We start from the raw sequence: 21,557 nt of genomic DNA, 5'->3' as shown, positions 1-21,557 counted from the left end.
GGACGGAGAGTGGGGAGAGGGCGGAGAGGGGGAGGGGGATAGGATGAGAGGGGGGAGGGGGATAGGAGGAGAGGGGGAGAGAGGGGGAGAGAGGGGGAGGGGAGAGGGAGAGAGGGGAGGGGAGAGGGGAGGGGAGAGGGGAGGGGAGAGGAAGAGAGGGGGAGGGGAGAGGAAGAGAGGGGGAGGGGAGAGAGGGGGAGGGAAGAGAGGGGGAGGAGTGAGAAGGGGAGGGGAGAGAGGGGGAGAGAGGGGGAGAGAGGGGGAGAGAGGGGGAGGGGAGAGAGGGGGAGGGGAGAGAGGGGGAGGGGAGAGAGGGGGTGAGTGGGGGTGAGAGTGGGAGGGGAGAGAGGGGGAGGGGTGAGAGGGGGAGAGTGAGAGGGGGAGGGGAGAGAGGGGGAGGGGAGAGAGGGGGAGGGGAGAGAGGGGGAGGGGAGAGCGGGGAGAGAAGAGAGTGGGAGGGAAGAGAGTGGGAGGCGAGAGAGGGGGAGGGGAGAGAGGGTGAGGGGAGAGGGGTGAAAAGGGGAGAAAAGAGAGGGTGAGGGGAGAGGGTGGGAGGGGAGGGAGGGGGAGGGGAGAGAGGGGGAGGGGAGATGGGGGAAGGGAGAGAGGGGGAGGGGAGAGAGGGGAGGGGAGAGAGGGGGAGGGGAGAGAGGGGGTGAGTGGGGGGTGAGAGGGGGAGGGGTGAGAGGGGGAGGGGTGAGAGGGGGAGGGGTGAGAGGGGGAGGGGAGAGAGGGGGAGGGGAGAGAGGGGGAGGGGAGAGAGGGGGAGGGGAGAGAGGGGGTGAGTGGGGGTGAGAGGGGGAGGGGTGAGAGGTGAGAGGGGGGAGTGAGAGGGGGAGGGGAGAGAGGGGGAGGGGTGAGAGGGGGAGAGAGGGGGAGGGGAGAGAGGGGGAGGGGAGAGAGGGGGAGGGGAGAGAGGGGGAGGGGAGAGAGGGGGAGGTGAGAGGGGGGAGGGAAGAGAGTGGGAGGGAAGAGAGTGGGAGGGGAGAGAGGGGGAGGGGAGAGAGGGGGAGGGGAGAGAGGGGGAGGGGAGAGAGGGGGAGGGGAGAGAGGGGGAGGGGAGAGGGGGGAGGGGAGAGGGGGGGAGGGGAGAGGGGTGAAAAGGGGAGAAAAGAGAGGGTGAGGGGAGTGGGTGGGAGGGGAGGGAGGGGGAGGGGAGAGAGGGGGGGGGAGATGGGGGGAAGGGGTGATTGGGGGGAGAGGGGTGATTGGGGGGGAGAAAGGGGGGAGAGGGAGAGAGGGGGTGAAGGAGAAGGGGGTGGGGGGTGGGTGGGTAGAACGTGACCCCCCCAACACACAGACAGACAGACAGACAGACGGTTCATCCTATGCTAGTCTCTTTGTTAACTACTGTCACCATCTACACTCTACTGTGCCTAATGTATTCAACTTTTGTCCACCTCTATAATTTAATAGCCAACAAATGTGGCCACCATGTACTTACAATTTCTTCTTTGATGATAACTGGCAGCTCCTGATCATGACCCACTCGTTCACATGACTGAAAACATAAAAACAAACACAAACACTTAAGTTTCCAATGACACACATTGCCAGTAATAGTGCTACTGTTACAACTACAACAGGTGCTGTCTGCAAGCCACCACATAACATGTGAAAGCGGGCAAAAAGTCAATGGGATGATTTTTTCATCCAGTTCTATTTCATTTGCAAGGTAGTGAAATGACAGTACATCTTCATATAAACTCCAACTTCTCTAACAAGCAGAAGTCCTCACATGAGAGATCAACTTTCTGAAACCACCTATACAGTAGTGTAGGTCAGGGTTGCAAATATCACACCGTGCAGAACCTCACACCAGTAGGCCACCTTTTGCGAGTAATCGAAGAAAAATTCTTAGTGCCTTCAAAATAATTGTAATTTCGTCAGTGGTGGTGTAGAGTAGTGGTTTAAGATAAATGCCTGATGCACTGGAAGCTGTGTGTTGAATCTCGTCACACGGTTTGAGGATTTTGTTTTTAAATCCTTATCGAAATGACTGAAAAATTTTAGCCAGTTAATTGGTTCAAATGCATTGTTTTAAATTCTAATCCTTCCCCACATCATTTTAATCATGGCATAAACACTCTTATTTACTCTCATTGTTCTTCCTGTTGTTGTTGTTGTTGTTGTTGTGGTCTTCAGTCCTGAGACTGGTTTGATGCAGCTCTCCATGTTACTCTATCCTGTGCAAGCTTCTTCATCTCCCAGTACCTACTGCAGTCTACATCCTTCTGAAGCTGCTTAGTGTATTCATCTCTTGGTCTCCCTCTACGATTTTTACCCTCCACGCTGTCCTCCAGTACTAAATTGGTGATCCCTCGATGTCTCAGAACATGCCCTACCAACCGATCCCTTCTTCTAGTCAAGTTGTGCCACAAACTTCTCTTCACCCCAATCCTATTCAATACCTCCTCATTATTCATGTCTTCTACCCATCTAATCTTCAGCATTCTTCTGTAGCACCACATTTCAAAAGCCTCTATTCTCTTCTTGTCCAAACTATTTATCGTCCATGTTTCACTTCCATACATGGCTACACTCCATACAAATACTTTCAGAAACGACTTCCTGATACTTAAATCAGTACTCGATATTAACAAATTTCTCTTCTTCACAAATGCTTTCCTTGCCATTGCCAGTCTACATTTTATATCCTCTCTACTTCGATCATCATCAGTTATTTTGCTCCCCAAATAGCAAAACTCTTTTACTACTTTAAGTGTCTCATTTCCTAATCTAATTCCCTCAGCATCACCCGATTTAATTTGACTACATTCCATTATCCTCGTTTTGCTTTTGTTTATGAAATCTTATATCCTCCTTTCGAGACACTGTCCATTCCGTTCAACTGCTCTGCCAAGTCCTTTGCTGTCTCTGACAGAATTACAATGTCATCGGCGAACCTCCAATTTTTTACTTCTTCTCCATGAATTTTAATACCTACTCCAAATTTTTCTTTTGTTTCCTTTACTGCTTGCTCAATATACAGATTGAATAACATCGGGGAGAGGCTACAACCCTGTCTCACTCCTTTCCCAACCACTGCTTCCTTTCATGCCACTCAACTCTTATGACCGCCATCTGGTTTCTGTACAAATTGTAAATAGCCTTCGGCTCCCTGTATTTTACCCCTGCCACCTTTAGAATTTGGAAGAGAGTATTCCAGTCAACATTGTCAAAAGCTTTCTCTAAGTCTACAAATGCTAGAAACGTAGGTTTGCCTTTCCTTAATCTTTCTTCTAAGATAAGTTGTAGGGTCAGTATTGCCTCACGTGTTCCAACATTTCCGTGGAATCCAAACTGATCTTCCCCGAGGTCGGCATCTATCAGTTTCTCCATTCGCCGGTAAAGAATGTGTGTTCGCATTTTGCAGCAGTGGCTTATTAAACTGAAAGGTTGGTAATTTTCACATCTGTCAACACCTGCTTCCTTTGGGATTGGAATTATTATATTCTTCTTGAAGTCTGAGGGTATTTCGCCTGTCCCACACATCTTGCTCGCCAGATGGTAGAGTTTTGTTAGGCCTGGCTCTCCCAAGGCCATCAGTAGTTCTAATGGAATGTTGTCTACTCCGGGGGCTTGTTTCGACTCAGGTCTTTCAGTGCTCTGTCAAACTCTTCACGCAGTATCTTATCTCCTATTTCATCTTCATCTACATCCTCTTCCATTTCTATAATATTGCCGCCAAGAACATCGCTCTTGTATAGACCCTCTATATACTCCTTCCACCTTTCTGCTTTCCCTTCTTTGCTTAGAACTGGGTCTCCATCTGAGCTCTTGATGTTCATAGAAGTGGCTGTCTTTTTCCAAAGGTCTCTCTAATTTTCCTGTAGGCAGTATCTATCTTACCCCTAGTGAGATAAGTCTCTACATCCTTACTTTTGTCCTCTAGCTATCCCTGCTTATCCGTTTTGCACTTCCTGTCGATCTCATTTTTGAGACGTTTGTATTCCTCTTTGTCTGCTTCATTCACTGCATTTTTATATTGTCTCCTTTCATCAATTAAATTCAATATTTCCTCTGTTACCCAAGGATTTCTACTAGCCCTAGTCTTTTTACCTACTTGATCCTCTGCTGCCTTCACTACTTCATCCCTCAAAGCTACCCATTCTTCTTCTACTGTATTTCTTTCCCCCAGTCCTGTCAATTGTCCCCTTATGCTCTCCCTGAAACTCTGTACAACCTCTGGTTCTTTCAGTTTATCCAGGTCCCATCTCCTTCAATTCTCACCTTTTTGCTGTTTCTTCAGTTTTAATCTACAGTTCATAACCAACAGATTGTGGTCAGAGTCCACATCTGCCCCTCGAAATGTCTTACAATTTAACACCTGGTTCCTAAATCTCTATCTTACCATTATATAATCGATCTGATACCTTTTAGTATCTCTAGGATTCTTCCATGTATACAACCTTCTTTTATGATTCTTGAACCAAGTGTCAGCTATGATTAAGTTATGCTCTGTGCAAAATTCTACCAGGCGGCTTCTTCTTTCATTCCTTACTTCCATCCCATATTCACCTACTATGTTTCCTTCTCTTCCTTTTCCTACTATCGAGTTCCAGTCAACCATGACTATAAAATGTTTGTCTCCCTCCACTATCTGAATAATTTCTTTTATCTCATCATACATTCCATCAATTTCTTCGTCATCTGCAGAGCTAGTTGACATATAAACTTGTACTACTCTGGTAGGCGTGGGCTTCGTATCTATCTTGGTCACAATAATGTGTTCACTATGTTGTTTGTAGTAGCTTACCCACATTCCTATTTTCCTATTCGTTATTAAACCTACTCCTGCATTACCCCTGTTTCATTTTGTATTTGTAACTCTATATTCACCTGTGCAGAAGTCTTGTTCCTCCTGCCACCAAAGGGCTACATCTGACTTTCGCCTATCCATTTCCCTTTTTAAATTTTTTAACTTACCTGCCTGATTAAAGGACCTGACATTCCACACTCCGATCTGTAGAATGCCTGTTTTCTTTCCCCTGATAACAACGTCCTCCTGAGTAGTCCCCGCCCAAGGATCCGAATGGGGGACTATTTTATCTTCGGAATATTTTACCCAAGAGGACACAATCATCATTTAATCATACAGTAAAGCTGCATGCCCACTGGAAAAATTACGGCTGTAGTTTCCCCTTGCTTTCAGCCATTGCCGTACAAGCACAGAAAGGCTGTTTTGGTTAGTGTTACAAGGCCATCCAGACTGTTGCCCTTGCAACTACTGAAAAGGCTGCTGCCCCTCTTCAGGAACCACACGTTTGTCTGGCCTCTCAACATTGTGGTTGTACCTACGGTACGGCTATCTGTATCGCTGAGGCACGCAAGCCTCCCCACAAACGGCAAGGTCCGTGGTTCCTATCATTCCCTTTTCAGTGTAGATCTTTGTACAGGTGATCATAAACTGTTTTTGTTATTAATTTCAATTTGATTTCTTCTACTTCATTATTTTACATTTTCATCCATGTTCCTTATTTTTAATCCTCAATGGCCTTGCATTTCAATTTATCTACAAGGCTTTCTTTCATCCAAATCCTTATCTGCAGGAAATTGTGTGTTAAAAGTTTGTATGAAGATTCTCATAACAAAGTTGCATATTTTAACTTATACATTTTTGACATCACTGTTCAGCAAATGTAAACAGATTATTTTTTCCTTTTGTTTTTTAATGACAGAGCAGCCTTTTCAAACATTTATATATTATGATAGATAAATCCCATTCCTGGCGATCTCTCTTATGAATGTATCAATCCAGTGGCATTCACAAGGAAGCAATATGTTCACTGAATTGATCTAGGGATTGCACTATTTGAAGATAATGCCACTACGATGCAAGGCATCTTTTGTAAGAACTCTTGCTGTTGCAAGTTGTTACTGTAGAAACCCACCTACACATCTCTCCTCCCCCCACCCTCGCAAATACTCAGTACCAAACCCCATGACAATTCTTTCATTGAATATCTAGGTGTGATTTCTGTTATGATTGCTGTGATTGAGTAGAGAGCGCCTGTGTTTTATATAACAATACAAACAAAAATGACAATAAATACATAAAGAAAGATGCACTGTTGCCAGTGACAATGTAATTTGACATTAGGACTATCGAGAGTTCGAAACACTGTGCAAAGATGAGTTGGAGCATCTTCAAAACAAAATAAAAACCTAGAAAAAAATACCTCTTTGAAACATTAAACAAATTTTGTACTAAAAGTCATTGAATTAAAAGTTTCCATTTACTTGGACACAAAAAAAATATTTAAAAAATGGAGGAATTCGTTTTAAATAAACAAACATTTCAATATTTCCAGGACAAAAAGAAAGACATAAGCAGATCAATGAAATTCTAAACGACCTAGAAGAAATGAATGGCTTCAGTACGACAACGCCTTTTACGACGCTATCCAGTCCATTCTAGTTCTTCACCATGTCTGACAAAAACACAATGTTGTCGGCAAACTCCAAAGTTTTTATTTCTCTTCCCTTAAGTTTTATTCCCTTTCAAATACACTTGGTGTACACACTCAATAACATGAAGGATAGGCTAGAACCTCCTTCACTCCCTTCTCAACCACTGCCTACCTTTCACATCCCTTGACTCATATAACTGCAGTCCCGTTTCTGTACAATTGTAAGATAACATTCCAATCCCTGTATCCTATCCTTGATATGGACAGAATTTCAAAGAGTGTATTCCACTTTACTAAGTAACATGAACACAGCAATACGCTACCTCAGTGCAACTTGCTTTTGCTACCTTACAACTGCCGCACCAACTGACCCGGTTGCACCAACTGATCCGGTTATCAGCTTCCTTTCCTACTGGTGGGTGTAATTACTCTCAGGTGCCTGGCTTAATCATTACTATGGTAAGCTACCAATTACCAAAGTTACCAAAAGGCATTTCAAAGAATTCCTTACAAGTGGCTTCCAACTAAATCGCATGTCTACAGATATCTTTTCAATTCTGTAATCAGATTTGTGATTTCCCATCAGAAAGGTCATAGTTCATAGTAACTGATGAAAAGCCATGAAGTAGAACAGAACTGATGTCTGGCATTCCCAGAGGAAGTGTTCTATGGCCCTTTACTCTTCCTGATCTGCATAAACGATTTAGGAGCCAATCCGACCAGCCCTCTTACATTGTTTGGAGATTATGCTGTCATTTACTGTCTCGTAAGGTCACCAGGAGATCAAAACCAATTGCAAAATGACTTAGACAAGGTATCTCCATTATGCAAAAAGTGGCAACTGACCCTAAATAATGGAAAGTGTGATGTCATCCACATGGGCAATAAAAAAGAATTCACTACATTTCAGTTACACAATAAATCACAAATCTAAAAGCTTCAATCTAACTAAATACCGGGATTACAGTTACAAACAAATTCGTTCAATCACACAGGTAATCTTCTGGGGAAAGCGAACAAAGACTGCATTTTATTTGGCAGGACACTTAGAAGATTCGACAAATCCACTAGAGACACTGCCTACACTATATTTGTCCATCCTGTGCAACAGTATTTCAGTGCAGTATAGGGCCCTTACCAGGTATGATTGACAAAGGACAAGTTCAAACAAGAGCAGCTGATTCTGTGTTATCACAAAATAAGGAAGACTTTGTCATGAACACGATACATGAAATGGGGTGGCAATCATTAGAACAAAGGTGTTTTTGCTGTGGAGAGATCTTTTCACGAACTTTCAATCTCCAACTTTGTCCCGCGAATGCGAAAATGTTTTGCTGATAACCACATACACCGGAGGTATGATCATTGTAATAAAATGGTTCAAATGGCTCCAAGCACTATGGGACTTAACATCTGAGGTCATCAGTCACCTAGAACTTAGAACTACTTAAACCTAACGAACCTAAAGACATCACACAGATCCATGCCTGATGCAGGATTCGACCGTAGCAGCAGGGCGGTTCCAGACTGAAGTGCCTAGAATCATTCGGCCACAGGGGTCGCTGATCATTGTAATAAAATAAGAGAAATCACAGCTCACATGGAAAGATTTCAGTGTTCGCTCTACCTATGCACCGCTTGAGAGTGGAAAGGCAACAAAAGAGAGTGAAAGTTGTTTGATGAGTCCTCTGCTAGGGCCTTTAGTGTGAATTGCAGGGAAGTCATGGACATGTAGACATAGATAGAAATGAAGAGCACTATAAGGTGGTCAGCATTTTAAAATTGTGTTACTGTAAACATAAGGGGGCAACCCATATGAAGTGGTCCAGTGATGGTTACTTGACCATTTTTAAATATTTTAATTTTTTTTATATGTGATTGCACTATATTTGAGAAGTTCAAAAGAGTTATTTAAAGTAACTTATCTCGCACCTTTACTGGATGGCGGCCATTTTTATTTGTAGGCCCGTGACGATTTTTCAGTTTGTAGACATTAGCAAAAATTTGAATATCTCTGTATTGGGTTACATTATTACATTGCAATTGACATAATTTTTTTTTTTTTTTTTTTTTTTTTTTTTTTAGGATAAGTGTCCTCTCCAACATTGTCTATTACACAAACACCCTAAATTCAAAAATAACCAGTCAAAATGACCTGCACAGTTTGGTATCCAAATTTTCAAAAATCTACTTTTTAGGCCCAAAAATAACAAACAAGGAGCCATTTATAAGAGTCTATTTTTCCTATAGTTAGATATCACACACTACTAGCCTCATATAGAGCAAGAACACTTACAAATGTTTCCTTAATTTTCTATGAATTTTTGAAATCTGAAAATTTTCATGTTTTGTAAAGTTTGGGGTTAGTTATCTCAGGTGGAACTGAGTATAAAAAAATGATTTTTGTACAGTTTGTACACCTATATGGTAGCAATCTACTGTAAAACTTTAACCATCGATATCTGACTGTAAAGAAAGATGCAAATTTTTGAAAATGAGGAAATAATTCACATTATTGTACAACTGGTCTTATGCTGTTGCCTATATGAATGGTTTATTATTTCATTGGGATAAAATTTAATTGTGACATCTATTTAGTTAACACTATAAACAAACATTCATTTAGTTTGTTTATTTTTAATAATGAAATATTGAACAATAGAAGCTTTCGCTTTTGTTCTATGGTAATAAAAATGCCCATTTACATTTAGGTTTATTCTCAATAAAGAAGTACATTAATGCTGGGTGTGGCATTGTTGCAGCCAGTCTGTTCTGAAACCTCTGTTGGATTGGATGTACATACTTCAATTTGTAATTAATTTTGAGAGATTAACTGGAATGCAATAACATGGATGAACAGTGCTCTGTTGGACAGATAGCAAGTGAAGTGTATCACAAAACAGTTCATGGTTCAGTTTCAAAAAACTTGAAAGATGTCAATGACTGTGATGAAGTTAGACAAACTTTGTTTAAATTTCGAGTAAGTTCTTCTGTAACATCAGTGCGTGACTATCATGAGAAGAAATATATTCTGAAGTACAACCACACATTTTGTAATAAAGTTCTGTGGTCCACTTAAAGTTCATAAAAAGCCTATTACTAAAGGTTTGAGGGAAATAAAACTTGAACATTTGTCCTTGTTATGTGAGAATGAAACAGCATTCCAAATGAAACTTAATGAGATTCCTGGAAACGCCTTGTGCCCAAACTGTTACTCAAAAATATTTGTTGTGAATCCGGAACCAGAATCATGTAACCTAGTTAAAGACATTTATATTCCTAATGAGGAAGCTGTTAGCATATTGGATTTTGCTTGTCCTAAGTTAGATGTATCTTGTGCTTCGAAAATAATTGAATTAAGTAGCAGAAAAAGAAAAGCAGCTATTGAAAATAAGATACATCAAATTTCGGACAAAACTAGAAAAGACTTGGAATCATGCTTTAATAAGGCAGATACCAACATTATTTCTAAAGAAGAAGAAAACCTACCACCAGCATCATCTGACACTGAATACTTGACGTTAATACAGAAATTAAAAATTAAATATTCAGGGACATCTAAAGAGGAAAAAGTTAAAATTTTAAGTTTGCCCCCCGACTCATGGTCAAGAGAAAAAAATAGTTCATGAATTCAGCATTTCTCATCATTTGGTTACACTAACTCGAAAATTAGTGAAAGAGCAAGGCATTCTTCCAGTTTTAGGAAAGAAGAAAGGAGTAGGTATAAGCGAAGAAACAATTAAAAAGATCCAGCAATTTTTTTGAAGATGATGAAAACAGTAGAATGTGCTCAGGTTGCAAAGTCAGCAAAATAGTTGTTATAAATGGAGTTAAAGTAACAAAGCAGAAACAACTTGTGCTGTCAAATTTAAATGAACTTTATGTACCTTTCAAAAATTCTCATCCTAAACGCAAAATTGGAAGGTCAAAATTTTGTGACCTCCGCTGCTGTTTGCAATTTTGTCAAATAAAGACATGGTTGAAGACAGTGGCTCTTATACGAAACAAAGTCTTATTGTATGTACCTAGAATAGTATTAATTATGGAACTAAATACTAATAAATTATTATATATTATCATTGATGTTCAAATAGCACATAAGGATTTCACACAGTTCTTGCCCACATTTGTATGTCAATATGTAAAATAAGTTTGTAGTGGTATAATTCACAATATTTTGGCTGGATCCTCAGGGACACACTCCGTATGTGTTTGTTTATATCATCAAAATGACAAACTGATGATTGCGGGTGCAAAACTCAAGTGATCTTAAGCACAAAGAATTACTAGATTTAATTGTCTGTAACACTAACAGTTATGACTACATGATGGGTTTGTGTAATAAATGCCCTGGAAAGGATATGGTTATTGAATTGTTTCACGAATATGATGAGGAAATGCCAAACAGTATTAACTCCCAACAGTGGATCACAACCGACAGGGTAGAAATGATAACAATGGTTAAATCCCAGGAAGAGTACTTGGAATCTCTAATTGATAATTTACAAAAACTCAGAAGTCACCAATATGTTTCTAAAATCCCAAGTAAGTTTTTGAAGGACAAAAAAGCACAACTTCATGAAACTGAATGCATAGTGCTAGCTGATTTTGCAGAAAATTTTACATTGGCGATCCAAGATGCAATACAAGGGTACCACTGGGTCAATGACCAGGCAACAGTGCATCCATTTATTCTCTACTTTAAAAATAAGAAAGATGAAGTTTGCAGTTCTTCAATTTGTATTCTAAGTGACTACTTGGAGCACAACACTTCGGCTGTAGATGTGTTTCAAAAGTATGTAATAAATTACATAAAGGAACATTTTCCCAAGGTCGAGAACCTGATATACTTTTCAGATGGAAGTAGTAGTCAGTATAAGAACAAAAAGAATTTTTCAAATAAGTGCAACCACAGTGCAACAACACAACTTTGGGTTGGAGGCTGAATGACACTTTTTTTGCATCTTGCCATGGTAAAAATGCATGTGCTGGAGTAGGAGGTATAACAAAACGTGAAATAAGTAAAGCCGGCCCACAAAGACCAATCACAGACCAAATTCTCACAGTACAGGACACGTATGTCTTTTGTAAGGATAATATTATAGGCATTACCTATTTTCTGATCAAGAAAGAAGAAATGGTTCTGCACATGGAAACAACACTTCAAACCAGATTTCAAAATTGTATAGCAATAAATGGAACAGAGCATTTCCACAAATTCCTTGGCATTGCAGAAAACTTAGTTCGATGCTATGTAACATCAGAAACCAAAATTAATGAGGATCATTGTGTCAGTAAAATTACATCTCTTCTGGCTATAACGTTGAATGACATAATGGCATGAGTGTATGATGGACAGTGGTAGCTTGTAGTGGTTGAAAGAATAAGTTTGGAAAACAATGATGTTTTTGTGCATTTTAACCACTCTGCTGGCCCAAGAACGTCATTCAAGAAATCTACTAGTGACAAAGTCCGGATACCAAGGAAAAATGTTTTCAGTGCTTGAACTTACCACAGCAACTGGGAGGTCTTACAGACAGAAGCTGTCTGAAGAAATAAGTGTTCTTAACATTCACCACCAGGTTCAGGAACAGTCACTTCTCTGAGGATGTTAACTGAAAATATTTATTTTAAGTACGTCAAAATAATATAAATCAATTTCAGTGACGTTTCCACTTTTAGTATATAATTCAGTACCTTACTTCAATAATAATTGACTATATCTCACCAATATCACACATGAATAGGCAACAGCCATAAGATCAGTTGTAGAGTAATGTGAATTATCTCCTCATTTAAAAATATTCGTATCTTTGTTCACAGTCAGATATCAATGTTGAATTTTTTTACAGTAAGTTTCTATCATATAGGTGCACAAACTTTGCAAAAATCATTTTTGTGTTCAGTCCCACCTGAGATAACCAACCCCAAACCTAACAAAAAATAAAAAATTTCAAATTTCAAAAATTCATAAAAATTAAGGAAAGATTTGTAAGTGTTCTTGCTCTATATGAGGCTAGTAGTGTATGATATCTAACTATATGGGAAAGGGGGAACAAACTCTTATACATCACAACTTGTTTTCTATTTTTAGGGTCTAAAAATCGGATTTTTGACAATTTGGGTAACCAAATTTTGAAGGTCATTTTGACTGGTTATTTTTGAATTTAGGATATTTTGTGTAATAGACAATGTTGTGGAGGACAAGTTTCTAAAAAAAAATCATGTCAACTGCAATGTTGTAATTTAACCCAGTGCAGAGATATTCATATTTTTGCTAACGTCTCTAAACTGAAACATCTATGTGCGCTTACAAACTAAAATGGCTGCCATTCTGTGAAGGTGAAAGGTAAAATTTTCTTTAAAACTTTTCTGAACTTCTCAATTACAGGATAATCACAAACAAAAAAATTAAAATATTTAAGAATGGTCAAACTACCAACTTAATTTTTATAGGACCACTTCCTTTGGATTGACCCATAATTCAAAACAATGACTTACACAAACTTTTTAAAAAATCACATTGCGCATGACTGAAATATTTTCTTTATGAAATTTTGCTCAAACTTTACTCCACAATTTCTCAAAACAAGCTACTTGTCCCTTACTGAATTTTACTGCAGAGGTCTTCAAATACGAAAAGGTCTTGAGCTTACCAAGGCTCGATATGTTCATAGTTTAAGAACTTGTCAATAAACTACGTAACTGCAGCAAGATCTGCACCAAAGAGAAGCAGCAGTACTATAGAGGTAAAATTCAGGTCTTTCACATTATAGTCACTTCCATAAGATCCATTGCTAGTAAAACACTAGTGTTTTCATACCAACCTTTAGGTTCTCTTGCACATCCTGTGAGGTAAGCAGGAGGATTTCTGTTAAGTTTCGAAGATAGGAGATGATGTAGAGGTGGAAGCAGAGCTCTGAGGGCAGGCTGTGAGTTGTGCATGGATAGTTCAGTCGGTAGAGCACTTTCTCACGTAAGACGAAGGCAAGTTCGAGACCGGGTTTCTTATTCTTTCTGGAAGTTCCAAATCGGCCACATTTCAGAGCAAATGAGAATTCATTCTTGAAATAATAAACATGATTCTTATGAAACATTTAAACGTTCACCAAATTCTGCAACTGTGGGCAATTTATTTACAACAGCAAACTAACTAACTTTAACTGGAAGGACTTCCAATACCACATCACTTGAAATGGACTTAATAGTGAAAGACAGATTTGTTACTTCTAAATTGAGTGTGTGTGACTGCTGCTTTAGAATGAACTCAAAGAATAGTGAAAATTACCTATGAAACTCCTCTTATGCCAAATCTCCTCCTCCAAAGGGTATAGAACATGGTCAGCCAGAAATTCTGCATGCTTGCGGTGCTCCGGCACACGTGCAACTTCCGGGTCACAGCGTGAATGCCGCAGCCATCAGCGTTCACGTAGTGCATGTTTCTACGCACAGATGTCGCTTTATCCACGTGCTGGGATACTCTGTACCGGTGCATTTTAGTGCTCTTTCCATAGCTTGCAAGCCAACCACGGGAAGGTGTTTCGCGTATTAAACATTTAAAATACTGTCACAGGCTACTGATTGAAACGTGTATTTTATGTTAACAGTTTAACCCAGTAAGACAAGTAATACAGTTAACAACCGTGGATTTTTATTAAGGCAGCTTGACTGACAGAACGTAAATGTTTTTGATGTAGTATTTAAGAAAGAGAGCACTTAGCTACTTCCAATGGACCTTATTCATGATTTCAAATAACGTTAGCTAATGCAAGGTTTCCTATAACTAATTTTCGGTGCCCTCTGTTACACCCTCATAATTTCTGTCTCACTGACCTCTGAACAGAAAGATAACCATAGACCTCTCGATGATCACCTGTTATTTCAATACCATTATTGCTATATCTGTCATCAGTTCCGTCTGAAATCTGCATAATAAGTGACAATTAGATGAATGTTACGTTTTATCGACTTCAGCTGAGCGTAGCCCTTAACACATTTAAAAAAAAAAACTAAATGTAAGTGCACATTGGAACAATCGGTTTAATGACCAACTTTCCTGATAATAATATAACATGGAGCAGAATGGGGCAATAATGCACAGTTAGTAAATAATAATTTTTAATTGTGAAAGGAATAAATCCAGACACGTTTATCACTGGTCATCAGAAATTATAATCGAGTTGATGTGTCTCATCCATTTTCTTAAGGACATTTAATTTTGCTTGCCTTTCTTCACTCTTGAGTACACTACACTCGTACGCTGGCCGCCTATTATTTGGTGGCACAGCAAACACTGAGTTTTCACCAACGGCTACAAAAAAGAATTGCAGTTCCCAGTAATTTTTAAACAACTGAGAACATAGATCTCCCGTCCTTTGCTTTTTCACAGTACCTGCCTTTCTCCGTACTTCTCTGTTAAGGTTACGGTTACCAAGAGTAAACGAGACTGGATATATTGCACTCTTGCTTGTACCACATAAACAGGGAAGTGGAGCCGCCGCCGTTCATTTAGGACACACGTCTAATAACAGATGTCGCTTTCGCTCACTGTCGCACACGTGCGCACATGTGCAGCACTTCCGCACGTCTGCACACTGTGCAGTGTTTGGCCGGCCCTGGTATAGAATTTTGCCATGGAAAATTGACAACCTACCATATTTATTTGTGCCACATGGTCACATAATGTGATCTACAGATTAAGCCCCCCATATACTAATTAACTTGTCAGATACTTAAATTCTGATAGCTAGTATTCAACATGTAATACCAAGTCGCTTCCTAGTGTCTTATTCTGACAACTAACAGCCTCACTTCTACACTCAATAATGAGGATATCACCAATTCAAGTTCCATTTGCAGGCCTTCCTGGGAACCAAGTTATAACTTTGAGGGGAGTTTGTGAGCTGACCAGATTAATAATCTCTATGACGTAATGTGACAGCTAATTGGTTTAACACATTTTTACTACTATTAGGAAGGGCACAGCCTGGTATTTCAAAATGTCTTGCTTATGTTATTGTACACTGCTCAACACGTTGTCTGCACTCCCTATCGTTATCATAAGTATCAACACAAAGCACATTAGCTGTTATACACCTTACCTCCCCAGAAATGCTGAACGGATCGATGTAATCGTCACAGTCCTGCAACAGACAACACACATATATTGGAAAATACGTAACACACATTAATTGCAGAACACCTAAGAGTCATATATATAAAAAATGTTGGAATCACGAAGGCACCTGGCTGAAGGGAACTCGAATCTAAGCCGCACTCGAATATGAGCCGCACCTGAAAAATGAGACTCGAAGTCAAGGAAAAAAAAATTTCCCGAATCTGAGCCGCACCTGAAATTTGAGACTCGAAGTTCAAGGGGAGAGAAAAGTTTTAGGTCGCATCTCCAAATCGAAACAAAGTTGGTCCATTTTAATGCGAGACACAATTTAGGTCGAATGAATGACGATACAGCTACAGTAGTTTGGTTCGAGTCGTAAGCTTAGCAGTTAAGCTTTAACAGGTAGCCATTGCTATGAGTCAGACGCTCCGTCCGTATTTATACGGGTACCCTTCCTTTTTCACGTGCTTCATCTGGTTTGAATTGATTGCTTATTTTTCCTTGATCTGATAAGTGTCGTTCTCTTTGTTATAGGTGTTTACGTCACTCTAAGCTGAAAATGCAATACTGTACTGTGTCAAGAATTGTTTGTTGCATTCTGATAATGAGTATTTACGGCATGTCCCCGCTCGCGGCATGACTTGCTTTTGTGTGCACTACCGCCGCTTAGAGAGAGAGAGAGAGAAAGAGAGAGAGAGGGGTGGGGGGGGGGGGGGGAATTGTCTCATTAGCAAATGGCAAGAGACATCTATTTGTTGTTACTTACACTGCTGCCTTCTTTGATAATGATCTACAAGAACCAAGCAACAGACTGCGTATGATAGAAGATGCTCTGAACCAGGGTTTAGTAAAAATTTTGTTTCGTTTGAAAATCTTTGCAGACACCTCTTCAATTCTGACCGTATCACTATTAGGCATAAGAATAATATTAATATAAACATGACACGACATGTATATTCTTCCGCGTTTGCTGTTGTCTCACTCTAGTTTCGTAGTTTATTAGGCAGAACGGATTTAAATGAGATAGCAGCAAACACGAAAGAATACATGGCAAAATGTTTATATACTCCATGTATATATACTGCATGTGATTCACAATTCATAAAAGTTCCTATTAGCAACCATCTCTCCTCACAGGTAGGAAAAAATTCAGAATGTAGAGTTGGCCATATTGACAAAAACCCCAAACAGTCTTGCCAGTTGGATTTTCGTAGTACATTGAAATGATACTACATTCGAAGATGAACAATATGGAATTTGTATTTCATTCGTTGGATAATGTATGAAAATGCAGTGGTCGAAACTCAGGGCGGAGAAAAAAAAGCTCCTCTTCAACCTTTTTTTTTTTATCTTATTTTCTTACGCAGAAGTTTTGGCGCCAGTATTTTATCTGCAAAGCAAGCCTGTGTAGCGCTACATATATTCGATGGCAGAAGTTAGTTGTGGCGGCACCTACCAACATTTTTCAGAACTTGCACTTACTTTGCACTTGATTTTAAGCCACAGGCGGTTTTTTGGATTACAAAAACCGGAAAAAAAGTGCGGCTTAGATTCGAGTAAATACGGTCAACCACAATCCAAACACAATATTAGTCAAGGCATTAATAACAGTCCTCTGATGTGGAAATAAAGCATACATACACTATCTCATCTAGAGTACCTGGGCACCTATTGGTGGACTTCAATATGTGTCGTGCATAACCTTCACCTTTACGGCGGCTGGAACTCTGTGGGATACACTTTCAGCGAGATGTCTGAATGTGTGTGAAGGTACGACAGCCCACTATCCCCCCAAGAGCCAAAACAGGGGTCCGAAGCAAAGTCGACATTCTAATTTGTCCCGAGGATGTCTCATTGGGTTCTGGTTGGAACTTGGGACTGGTCAGACCATTTCAGGAATGTTATCTGTCAAAAAACTACTGGCACAAAGATGATGCTGTATGACAGGGTGCACTGTCATTCTGATAAATCAACAATAGCCTCTGAACTGTTGCTCTAATGTAATCAATACACAACGCTGCGAAATCTGTTCATACCCTTTGGCATTTAGTATTTTCTTCAGCACAATAAGTGGTGCACACTGGAACTATGATAAACAACTCCATACCCTATTACAGGTAACACTCTCTCTATTTTGCCAAACCCAAACTCTGATGTTGGGGCATTTAAACCATTAGACAAACTTCTCCTTATTCATAATTTTAAACAAATTTTGTATACACTATAGTGTGCTCTTTTCTTTTCTTCACTGCCGTCAGTTTTAAGAGGAAAGAGAAATGTTGTTTTCACAGCTTATCGACTTTTGATTAGAATACTACCATACAGTGTGCCATATGAATCATCCAAAATTTTGCAACCCTACCCATTCACAGCTTAAAACTGTGAGACGTACTGTCATTGAAGCTACAAGCCTTACATCTCCACCAGCTGGAGATGTCTCTCCTGTACCATTACATTAATTATCCAACCAATTTAGCCATGAAAATAATCAATTTTTGGCAATATAATGTAGTTGTATAGATAAAAAAGCTACTCAACAAGCAGCAGCAGGAAAACACACAAGTGACACACATAACAGCACCTCCAAAAATTGCGCACATAGTACTTTTTTTTAAAATAGGTGAGTTCTCTTGGCACTGCCACTTCGTGAATACAGACTTCTTATCCATCCACTTACAGTAAACCAATTTACTGATTTATTTTAAAGTGACTTCATTTCCCTATCAAGATTTCGTTTTCAGTAATGATAAACACAGCCCACAGTCAGAGAGAGGGAGAGAGAGACAGAGAGAGAGAGAGTCCGAGAGTGGGGTGGATTGGGCAGGGGTGGGGATTAGAATGTGTATACATGTTTAGTAATTGCAAAGTATTGCTGGGTTTGCTAGTTATTAACATATTCCACCACACCATCCACAAAAACAAAACACAACCGGCCCCTTCGTTCAGTTAGGTTTTCCCATATACATCCTTCTCTCCAAATTCTATGCAGTACCTCATCAGTTATTTGATCGGATCTCTAAATCTTCAGCTGTCTTCTGTCGTAACACATTTCAAAATTACTTGAACAATGATAATTACAACCAATAACTGTATTGCAGTCTAAAATTGTTTATTCAATTATTGGCTTACTGCTGGTTTTAATTAACATTATTCAAAGATTTTGTGTACAGTTGCCGTCCCACTGTCACGAAGGATTACCAGAGAGATTTCAAAAGTTTCTGGTCTTTTCATACCTTAATTGCTTATTGCACACATTTCATTTTCATTAAAGACTACACTCTGCACAACACTTTCAGAAAGGCTTCATAATGCTTATATTTATATTAAATTTTCAACAATTCATAATTTTCCAAAGTGCTTTTCTTCCTACTGCCAGCCTGCATTTTTATCCCCTCTACTTCAGACATGGCGAATGATCTTGCTGCCCAAGAACTCATTTACTGCATTTAGTCAGATTTCTTATTCTAATACCCATCAGTATCACCTGTTTTCTATACAGACAGTCAAGTGATCGGGACTTGGGTGCCCAGGAAATCTGGCCAAATAAAGAAAATGTATTTCAATATACAGGATACACGGGACACACGTAGGCCAGTCTAAAACGTCGAAGAAACTGAAGGAAGTCTGTGACACGAGAGGTGGGAGATTGTGTTAAGCTCTGTTGTTGGCTGGTCACGGGGCAGAGTGCCAGAGGCTCTGCTTCCCAAGAAGGACGCCTGTTCTATTCTAGGTCTGAATCACTAGAAAGACAAGCGACAGAATTATGTCCTCCAGAACCTGCCAGAATACACACTCGCTGCTGGCTAAACCGATTGAGTGAATTTGATAGTGAGTTCAGCATAAGACTGAAGGTGTCCTGCAAGGAGCTTTTAATAGCTCTGAATTTTTAAGCCCATTCCTTAAAATTTCCTTGACTATCTGCCACCATGTACATTTCTTCACATCTGCCACACTACTGCAAAGATATCAGCCAAGTTTGTTATGTCAGCGACCACGATTGTTTAATGGCTATACGGTTTCCAGCCGACTATTCACTATCAACAGCCCATAATTACTTCTCAGCCCAGAGCTGTGTGTGATAATTCATTCATCATAAGAATAAACCTGCTGTAAACATTGCACTATGTATTCTTCTGCATTTGCTGTAACCTCATTGGATTTCCGTTTCAAGTGTGACTGCAGCCAAACTGTCCCGAGAACTGTCAAGTGTGATGATAAGGGTACATTTTGTGCTGTGCGTTAAGCACACATCAACTTAGCAATGATATGGGACAAGAACTTTACTGGTGCCTTTAACTTGGACAGCACTGGTACAGCTAGCCTGGTGTGGCGTCGCCAGCTGCAGTTCACACGTAAAAACGGAGGAGCAATACAGCTTCGAATGTCATTTTATTTTTAAGCAGTATTAAATAACACACTGCAAATCTCCACAATACGCTCCTTAGACAACTAGATGAAAACACAGCACGTAATCGTTTGTAGCTAATGTACTACTGTAATTCAAAATAAGAATGATGAAAATTCTTGACTTAACCACAGGGTAATTTTTCTGCATGAGCTGTGTGTAATGTATGCGAGTACTAAAGGTTTTCACCATATAGTTAAATATTGAAGCCACCGAAGCTATTACTTACAGTCAGTCATCTGGTAATCTCTTAGCTTCTTCCTTATCCATATCCGAGGAATACATTTCAGTTCTGAAAGTGTCGTTTATAACAAGCCTATCGAAAACAGAATCCACAAAGACAACCAGGCCTTCGCTTCTTTTATGACGAGCCATTCTATATCGTTCAAGTGGTCTGCAGTGACGTGTGAAAAAGCTACATGCATTAGTTCCAGTACGTTTGGCAGCTTAACAGTCTTGTTTCTTCTCTGGCCAAATCCCGCAGCTTGGCTCCAGATCAGTTCTCTTGGGATCATATGGTAATGGTACAGTAGCATAAAACATTTGTATAGTGTGCTCGATGCTGTGAAAATGTTTTTCATGTTTTACGATACTTATCTACCTCTGTGGTATAGAACAATGGACACAGTCCAAATAACGAGGATTTGGTTTTCACTTTTGCCTTAAAAATAAATTGTGATGTTTTATTAATTTAAACAACTTACAAACAGTCTATCATATAACATCGATAATTATGAATTTGTATTTGAAATTGAAACAGGCATAATTAAAAGGAAGAAGATGCATTATTCATAAAAAACGAGTTTTATAACTAGGGATGCAGGTATTTCAAATTGAACGGGGAGGGGGGGGAAGGGGGGCGAATCTACTGGGGTGATTTGAATCAAAGGACGTATAACCACATTTGGATCACATTCCATTATGCTACTGACTGTGCTACAGGTTCAACGTACGTTCGTGTATAGACTGCATTGTTTACAACGCTGGGAAAACTTCAAAGCCAAATATCTCCGTAAATTTATGAAAAACATTAAGAACAGCCTGTTTCTTGGCACTTTTTTTTACCATGTACCGTGTGTGTGTGTCACTAATGAACAGAAAGCAGCCTCAGCCATTTTCATACTGTGCATTAACAGCGCCACAATCGGAGCACAACGCTGCAGAAGCTGTGACTATACATGATTTTTGAAATAAAAACGATGTAGTTAAGCATGTTTAAGAAAAACGTTGATGGCTGTTAACACATTTGAATATCTTAGAAGTTTCATTTAACATAACTTAGTAATAAGATATCTCATACTTAAGTAGGACCTACTTCCAAGAGCGTAACAACACCAGTGCACGTGTGCTACCGCTTCTGACCAATCATTGCGTTTGTGTTTGTTTACATCAGACACACACACACACACACACACACACACACACACACACACACAGCGACTGGCTTCGAACGACAGAGCTGTGGAAAATGTGAGCTGACACAGAGAAACTGTGGGAACACAAGACACCACGAGGTAGATGTAGTCCAACCAGCAAACGGACTGCTGACACAGACCTTTAGGATAGCTCAACACGAAAAATGCAGGAACGGAGTCCACTGAACTGAGATAGATTTCTGTAC

The 21,557-nt window shown here is 39.9% G+C and overlaps 1 protein-coding gene across 1 annotated transcript in view; it reads right to left on the bottom strand.

Moving 5' to 3' along the window:
* The window catches only part of LOC126295379 (uncharacterized), a 188,941-nt gene that overhangs the window by 25,751 nt on the left and 141,633 nt on the right, over positions 1 to 21,557 (bottom strand). Inside the window, exons 7-8 of the mRNA XM_049987863.1 lie at positions 15,515 to 15,556; positions 1,445 to 1,501 (exon numbers count right to left, since the gene is read on the bottom strand). Of these exons, the coding sequence (XP_049843820.1) occupies positions 1,445 to 1,501; positions 15,515 to 15,556 (99 nt within the window). The remainder of the gene's footprint in view (positions 1 to 1,444; positions 1,502 to 15,514; positions 15,557 to 21,557) is intronic.

The sequence above is a fragment of the Schistocerca gregaria genome, chromosome 11 (genome assembly GCF_023897955.1).
Source record: "Schistocerca gregaria isolate iqSchGreg1 chromosome 11, iqSchGreg1.2, whole genome shotgun sequence".
Taxonomy (NCBI): Eukaryota; Metazoa; Arthropoda; class Insecta; order Orthoptera; family Acrididae; genus Schistocerca; species Schistocerca gregaria.
This window is presented reverse-complemented; position numbering and strand designations above follow the sequence as displayed.